This window comes from Rattus norvegicus, chromosome 16, assembly GCF_021556685.1.
Source record: "Rattus norvegicus strain SHRSP/BbbUtx chromosome 16, alternate assembly SHRSP_T2T, whole genome shotgun sequence".
Lineage (NCBI taxonomy): Eukaryota > Metazoa > Chordata > Mammalia > Rodentia > Muridae > Rattus > Rattus norvegicus.
This window is the reverse complement of record NC_141549.1, coordinates 12,842,942-12,851,637: the sequence shown is the minus strand read 5'-3', so window position 1 is coordinate 12,851,637 and position 8,696 is coordinate 12,842,942. Positions and strand designations below refer to the sequence as shown.

Here is an 8,696-nt window from a genome sequence, read left to right as displayed (position 1 = left end):
AAATAAATTCTTCAAGAATTTCTCCAAGATTATCTCCAAGAGCTCCAAAGGATAAATGTTAAGGACTTTTCAGTAGAACCAACTGTCCAACTGCCTGGTCCAAAGCTAAGGCTGCCACTTCCCAATGGCAATACTATAGCGGTCCATTAGTAAATTTATTTAGAAATGTTTTGTCTCCCATCATCATATTCAGAGGATTAGTGTCTCTGCTTGCCTTGTTAATGTTGTCTTTGGCCATGAGACTGTCTTTGGCAGATACAATATGGGTATGAGAAGCGGCAACGTGCTAGTCTCACACGAAGACATTCAGAGGCATCGCATGATTTTGCCCTTCCCTCTTATGTCATCTAAGAGAAGTCTGCCTCATGTAGCCTCCGTTGCTCTCCACCTCTGAGCCCAATAGAACACACATAGCAGAGTCATGTCAGTCAACCTATAGACACATAGTGTGGAAATACATATCTAAATGCTGCATACCAGAGAGTTTTTGCTTTTATTTGTTAGACAGCAGAAGCTGACTGATACAGGCCAAATACTTAACACCTGTTTCTTCTCCAGGAAAATAGAGAGAAAAATGATGCCTGCTATTATAAAAGTTAAGTGAGTGAATACCTATGAAGTCCTTTGGATGTTGGCTGGCACACAACGAGTGCTTAAAACACGGTGTTAACTGTTGTTGATGTAAATGTACAAGTAACCAAGTACACAAAACAGTCAGGGTGGCCGAGCACTCAGTCAGGTGTAAAAGTAAGTGTATGAGACTGAAGAGGGAGGTGTCAGTGGCGACTCAGACTCAGCAGAAGTACTCATTGATGCGTCTGCCGCCCCTGACACCCAAGACCTGGGAGTCCAGGCTGGAACGTGCTGAGAGAAGCCTATCTGCTTCACTGAGGCTGCTCCTGGACAGCTCCTCTGAGCCATCTTCACTGTGGCCTAGTCTTTCCAAATTAACATAGGCCCCGGATGCCTCTGCAGAGCCCCCAGCGCGGCACTTGTGGCAGCGTCTTCGGAGAGCCCCGCAGCAAACCAGCAGAGTGGGAGGCAGCGCGATGATGGCCGCCACACTGATGACCACCATGTTGATGAGTCGCTGGGTGCCCTCTGCATCTACCACCTCATCAGTAGAGAAGATGACACACTGTTCCTTCGTAGGCACCAGGCCCCGCACACAGACACATGCCACATACTTGGTCTTTGGAGCAAGCCCCTCAATAGTAACACTCGTCTTCCCGGCCTCCACAGTCATCCTTCGCATGTCTCGCTGCCCAAAGACTGCATAAAGGACACTAAAGGCAGTTGTGTTCCCAGCTTGAGGGGCCTTCCACACCAAAGACACACTGTGGTAAGTATCTCCTACCACCTTGAGAGACCTGACCATCTGTGTCTCCTGGTGTTCTGATGGCTCTCTGGAGAACTCCCCTGGGACATCCATCTGAAAGTTCTGGAGAGGCAGCTCCTCCTTTATGCTGGGCACTGAGGGCTTGGTAGCCAGGGCTACAGGCTCAGGAACATGAGGAACATGCCTGGCCACTAGCTTGTTGTTGTAAGCAGCAGCTTCTGCCCCTTCCCCTGTCCTTGCCCACAGGGCCCCTGGAATCCCAGTATATTCTGTAGAAGTCTGTGGCTCAGTGACAATCAAGGAGATAAGAGTTTCAGAAGCTCCCAGAAAGTTCTTGGCTTGGCAGATGTAGTCCCCAGAGTCAAAGAGAGACACAACAGGCAGATCCAGCAAAGTCCAACTTGAGCCATCACTGGAGACTTCCTGGTGAACTAGGGAGAGAAAAGGCATAGGGAGGAATGAATGTGTTGTCTTCACAGTCTCTCTTCCGAGACCAAGGTCGCAGTGTGTGGTCTACACTGTAGTGAATACCAGTCACCCCAAGAAAATTTTGGCACGCACTCAAATTTCAAGTCCACCTCACTCAAGAATAAACTGCCTAAGAATAAAGTGCCTTCTCAGTCTGAGGTGTCAAGAGTTTATCCTTCAGGTCCTAGAGAGTTGCAAAGGTGTCCCTTCAGGGAAGCAGGCAAGTGCATTGTGGGTAGGTAGGTTCGGGGGTGAGCAGGAGGCAGAGGATAATCTGGAAGAGTTGTACCCACCCCTGCATACCCCAGTGGGCATATCCAATCAGCACCTTTGCCTTAGTGCACTTACGCAGTAGACCCTTTTGACCTGCTTTGCAAACTAGTCCAATCCCCCTATTCTAGGGTAACAGTTGTCAGTCATGTAGGGGGAGCCAGGAGAAAACTGGGCATGATGGGAAATTTGCCAGTTAAGTGCAAGAAATTATTTCTCCTCAACTTATCTTCTGCATGTATATGGCTGCGATTCTTGTCCCTGCTGCCACCATAACAGAGACGATCCCTCTCTGCCCACACAGTTCAGCCAGAATAGACATTTCACATACACTCTGAAGCCAGAGCCAGACGGACTGGAGTCCCAGCTTCTTCACATGTAAGTTGTGCAATATGGGGAAAGCATTTACCTCTCAACACTTCTTTCGTCATGAACAAAATGAATCTGGTTGCCTTTTACAATTCTGTTTTATTTTGCCTGAGGGTTGGGGTGGTTCCAAGAGAAAGTCCCACGTAGTTCAGTCTACTAACCCCTAACATAGCTAAGATTGCCCTTGAACTTCTAATCTTCCTGCCTCCCAAATGCTAGGGTTATAAACCCAACCATGCCTGCTTTTTAAAGTTCAGTGACATAATGGACATAATTTACTTAACATGAGGTTGACCCCATATGAAGATCATATGTCAATCCCATCACTAATTATTTCTGATGATTCTGGTTTACTATTTTGAAAAGAAAAACTTGCCAAAATCTTAAATAAACTAGTAGTTGTTTTCTCCCTAAAAGTCAACTTTGTATTGCTCCCAACATGGGCTCTGAGTTTCCTATAATGAAGTGGATAATGAGCTATAACTGGATGGATTGAGAGCCATTGTTCTAGTCAATGCCCAGCATATGAGCACATTCGATCCAATTACATTCATACAGATGAGAGCCCAGACTGGATTATACCAGTCCCTACTAATACTGTCCACTCTCCCCTTGGGAAGCGGACCCAGCTGTATCAGTTCAGCACTGAACACAGAAGTCTTGTTGCGCACATACCTGTGCCATTGAGTGGTCGTCCATTGGCTCTCCTCCAGCTCATCTCAGGTCCTGGGATCCCAGTTGCTCCACAACGTAGCAACACTGTGCTACCCAAAGGAGATATGATGCTGGTCACCCCTGGACGGAGCTCTGGGCTCTGACACTTTCTTAGCTCCAGCTGGCTGAAGGCCACTCCAGCCAGGCTGCGTGGGCTGCCACACCTCAGTCTAGCCTCGATGAAGATCAAGTTGGAAGCCCAGCCATCTAGGAGATGAACTAGGTCATAGAGCCGACAGTCACACACCCAGGGGTTGTCCTGAAGCCCTGTGGAAGTGAGAATAAGCAAGAGGTTAACCTTAGATCTTCAAAACCAGCTCCATTTCTCCTCTGGAAAGATGAGGCAGTTTTTCTACTCAGAGTCAGCGGAGCTGGCCTCCAATCCCAGCCAGCGTCTTGCCTTGCCAAATAAATGACCTGAGACTTGTTTTTCATTCTCTGTAATGGCGTTGGTTTCCTTCACAGTTTCTTTCTTCACTTATTTAACGTACTCACAAGGTCAAGGATGGGAAGTCACTCAAAGATACTCACTGGCTTGGTGACTAAAGCCATCAGGATGAGTATGAGGACCAATACACATAAAAGTCAGGCAGGCATGGTGGAAGGTTGTACTCCTAGCTCTATGAAGGCAAAGACAGGAAATTCCTAGGGCAAGTTGGTGTTAGACTAGCTGAATCAGTGACCTCTGCTTTCGGTAGAGACCTGCCTCAATCATCAAAATGGAGATTATGGAAGACAATTGACATCAACTTTGGGTTTTTACACACATGCACACACACATATGCCCATACACGTGTAAGCATACAAACACACATACCATATACACATAAGTAAGCAAAACAACCTTGCTTAGTACGAATGTCTCACACACATTTCAGTGGTAAAGACTGAAAATTATACCAGCCTTTTTAGAAGCAATCAAATTGATCGTAAAATTTTAACACATGGACTGTTTTATCTGGCAAACTCAATTCTCACCTCCCATCCTTCAGAGACATTTGCACACATATATTAAGAATCCATGGCTAGGGGCTGGAGAGATGGCTCAGCGGTTAAGAGCACCCGACTGCTCTTCCAGAGGTCATGAGTTCAATTCCCAGCAACCACATGGTGGCTCACAACCATCTGTAAAGAGATCTGATGCCCTCTTCTGGTGTGTCTGAAGACAGCTACAGTGTACTTATATATAATAAATAAATAAATCTTAAAAAAAAAACAGAATCCATGGCTAACAGAGAGCTCAAGAACACTGAAAGAAAAAAAAATCCAAGAGAATAAACAAAGCTGGCCCTGTAGGGGCTCACAGAGACAGAACCTCCAATCAGGGCCTGTGTATGGCACTGACCTACACATATGCACATATGTTACAGGCGTGAGCTTGGTGTTCTTATGGAACTCCTAACAGTGGGAGCAGGGGCTGTCTCTGTCTCTGTTGCCAGTCCTTGGGAGTCCTCTTCCTACTGGGTCAGCTTGTCAAGTCTTAATAGAAGAGGACATGTCTAGTCCTGCTGCAGTTTAATATGCCATGGCTGGTTGATATGGGAGGCCTCTTCTTTTGTGAAGAGAAGTGGAAGCAGAGTGGATGAGGGGTAAGGAGGGGAGATGGGGGTGGGGGGATGGATTAAGAGGAGGGGAGGAAGTGTAATCAGGATGTGAAAACTTAACTAATTAATTAAAAAAAAAACATGGCTGAGAATAGTTTTTGTGGCACCAAAGGTGTTACTGAGTCAGTGGAAACAATTTAAAGACCTTTGGGTGGGTGGCTGCTGTACTGTGAAATATTTAATTCATGGACTTGTCGCATTTGCAGTTACTTGGAAAGATCTCTGAGACCTGTTGTCTGGATGAGAAGGTTAGTGCCAATTAATACATACAATATGCTTTCAAAAATGTGTCGCCCAGGGCTGGAGATGGCTCTCTGGTTAAGACCACATGGAGGCCCACAGCCGCCTATAACTCTAGGTACAGGGGACACAACGCCCTCTTCTGGCTTGTGAGGGCACCAGACACACATGGTATGGCACAAACACATAAAATGCCTTAATGTCACACAGCTTCTGTGTGTGTGCATATGTTTGTATGCACATGTAAATCCGTTATAAAAGATAAGGAACTTGCAAGCGAATGTGATAATCAGTAGCTGCTCTTGAGAGAAGGAGAGATTGGGGTAGGAAAAAGGACAAAGGGATCTTTAGCCTCTTCATTTTGTTTCTAATGGCCTTTCCAGGCTTTTCCAGCTGCACTGTGTCTGTCAGCCCCAGGAGCAAGCAGGTGCCCTGGGCAGCAAAGGCTTGCCTGGTTTTTTTGGTAAATTTTTGGGTGTTTATAGAGCAAGGAGGGATAGAAGAGGAAAGGTGTCTGGCTGATATATTTTACTGACTCATTCCATCCTGTACTGGGAAACTGAGTTTAACAGGGCCACACACTGTGACTGGGGACCTCTTGAGTCTCAGTTTTCTTATTTCTAATTCTGGAATAGGAATTGGCTCGGTTTTTCTTGAGCTATTAAACCTCTGATTAATGCCAGCATGATTCCATCCTCCCTCAAGTAGGAAGGTGGGCATGATGTCATTCAGACTCAAAGAGCTTGGATAGTTGCCCAAGACCCCAGGATGCACCTGAATGGCTCCGGGTGAAGGATGCTACCTTGATTACCTAAGACTAGCCTGGTACGACGGCTGGAAAGATAGGGTCCGGTCTTCAGGTGAGCCCACGTATCCAGTAGCTCCTCAGGAAGCCTCATCAGCTGGTTATTGGAGAGGTCCAGGAAAGTAAGGTTTTCCAGGAAGTGTACAGCCTCGGGTGGCAAGGTCGAGAGGCGATTGGCCTGCAGGTCCAGTAGTTGCAGCTGTGGAGTGTCCTTGAGTGCAGCCCAGGGGAAAGTGACCAGGTGGTTCCCAGGCAGCCGCAGCTCTCGTAGACGTCGCAGACCCCTGAGCATGAGGGTACTAAGCTCACTGAGAGCATTGTAGGGTAGCCACAGCTGCTCCAGGCGGCTGAGAGGCCTGAAGGTCTCTCCGGGCACCCTGCGAATGGCGGTTCGCTCTAGGCGCAGCTTGCAGGTGTCCGGAGGAATCGAAGCTGGGGGCAGAGTCAAGTCAGGGTCGCTGCACACCACTGTCCTGGTCACAGAAATGGAAAATATTTGAGCAAAGACCCCTTCTGAGTTCCCAGATCTGCCTGTTAACACAGACACCAACTGCGGTGTCTTCATAGATGATACTCATGCAAACGGTTCCAAACTCGGAAGCTTGGAAAGAAAGAGGATGCCAGAGCAAAGTCACAGTGCCTGTCCACTGCTGTCGATAATCTAGCCAAGGAAAAGAGACCCTAATACAGGGTAAAAGGCTAGGAAGGAAGAAGGTTTGGATACATGTGAAGGACGGAAACTGATAGGGAAATTGTTTCTAAACGGGGGCAGGGGATGGTCAAAAGAGGATTTAAAGGGTTGTAAGAGACTAAAAAAAAAAAAAAAAAACTGAAGAGAAAGGAGGAAACATCTATTTAGATGCAGCTTTTGCTCCTGTCAGCTACCTCCCAACACATTCACATCTGCAACTGTAATTCTGTAATTCCCGGAGGAGTACATACTATGTTTAGGATTTGAGTGTGAACTAGGAAGGGTGTTAGGGTGGCACTCTGCAAGGTTAGAGCTGAGGAAGGCAGCCTACATACAAAAGGAGCCTTGATCTCAGTGTATAGCCAATGCCTGTGGCAGATAGAGACCTTGGGCTTGCCCACAGCCTCTCGTGGCCTCACTGCCCTCGAAGGATACTCTATGCAGATGATCGATTTTGCTGTTTCCCATGCCTGGCAGAATTTCCAGAGTCTAAAAATTAGATCCATGGATTCTGGCACTGGTTCCATGGCCAGTGGAATGTGGCTTCAAGGCATTTGCTCTCTGAGGACAGTGTCATCTTTGTGTCCTGGGTGATAGAAAGCAATCACACCATAATGTCCTTAGTCATCAGCCGTTTTCCAGGCTGATTAAGTGCCAGTCTGTTTTACTTAATGGGAAATTTAGTTTCCATATGAGTTAAATCATCAAACATGTCAAAGATGGAATGCTTCCTTTCTTTGGAGGGCGGGGGTTCTGTTTAATTTTCAGACACCATCATCTCCGATCAACCCAGCACTGCCAGGATCATGTGAAAGGGGTTCCAATAATACCATTTCCATGATCAGCAAACATACACGGCTCTGGAGGATTCACATAAGACAAAGAAGAAAGGATGATGGATCCCAGAAGATTGGAAAGTTGGTAGGAAAAGCCCTGAGTGAGGGACTGAAATGCTTGTGCAAGTTAGAAAATACATTTCCCACTGACTAAGCCAAAGAAGAAAGGCTGACTTAAAGTTCGCTAGCAGGAGGAAGAAAATGAATTACATGAGGAAAGCAGTGCCAACCAACCACAGAGGCTTTGGCTTCAAAGGTCTGTGAGGAGGAGGAGACAGCAAGTGGGAAAATCAAGGACTGGGCTGATGATGAAGGGGGCTTGAAGTAAGGAAGGTCCATGGACTATGGGGGCAGGTATCCCACCATGAGTTAGGAGGCAAACATCACCTACATGGGACTGTGTGTCTTGTGGAGGTCAGGCCTGAGCATGGGAGATGCCTGAGACAGAAGGAGCTGCGAGATACAAAGATAAAAATAGAAATGGAAGAAAGCAAATGAAGAGGAAGAAACTTCTGGACCTTAAGGAGGGCCTCTCTCTACCATGAACACAGAGGAAGTCTCAGGATGAACATCCGGAGCCCGGCTGGTACATGTCCCAGGCCCTCCTGGGCAGAGTAAACTCCCCATGGACTGAACATGACCCAGAACAGAACACTTTCTCTCCATCTCAGATTTCAAGGGTCCCAAATCCAGCATGTCAGGTGGGAGCCCGAGACGTGGAAGTGGACAGTTGCTGGACATCTGACCACTCCCAACACTGCCTAGCCGATGTACCTAAGAAGGCTTGGTGACCCACCCCCCGCATCTGTTGGTGTCATACCTGGCCTTGCTGCCGTCACTCAGGATGTGCAGGCTGCAGCTGCATTGAGAAGGACAGAAGCTCCAGGCCTGGTGAGGTCCCCCAAGTGCAAGGAGCCAGAGCATGCCCAGGGCCACCCACATGACTTCTGGCTCCTCTTGGGCCTAGGCAGGGACCTGTCTCAGGAGTGCTCTGCCCTGCTTGTCCAGTACGTCCAATGGCTACCCACTTACTCATCAGTCTACAACCCCCACGAAAGGCCAGGGGATAAACACAGGCCGGGGATTAGGGAGGGAGCCCCAGCCCCAGCACTCAGCAGCTTATTGCTGGTGAATCACCCAGTCTTGAGGGGAGGGAGAGAATCCCTCTATAGCAACAATCCCAGGCCAGAAGAAGCTGGGGCACAGCAAGATAAGGCAGATGGGCAGCTACCCAGAGGCAAGAGACTAGTGACTGGCTAACTGAACCGTCTGCTGGAAAGAACCCCACTTAGACCAGGCCAGGGGTAATAAATCTGTGTGTTTGGGGTGCTAGGTTCAGGAGAAAAATGGATACAGAATG

General features: G+C 47.7%; 1 protein-coding gene across 1 annotated transcript; it reads right to left on the bottom strand.

Annotated features, from left to right (window-relative positions):
• Window positions 1-439: 439 nt before the first annotated feature.
• Window positions 440-8,341, bottom strand: Lrit1 (leucine-rich repeat, Ig-like and transmembrane domains 1). The gene is given in 4 exon segments (NM_139331.2): window positions 440-1,770; window positions 3,122-3,427; window positions 5,816-6,282; window positions 8,157-8,341. Coding segments are annotated over 4 exon segments (1,872 nt in total). The 5' UTR covers window positions 8,279-8,341; the 3' UTR covers window positions 440-793.
• Window positions 8,342-8,696: the final 355 nt, after the last annotated feature.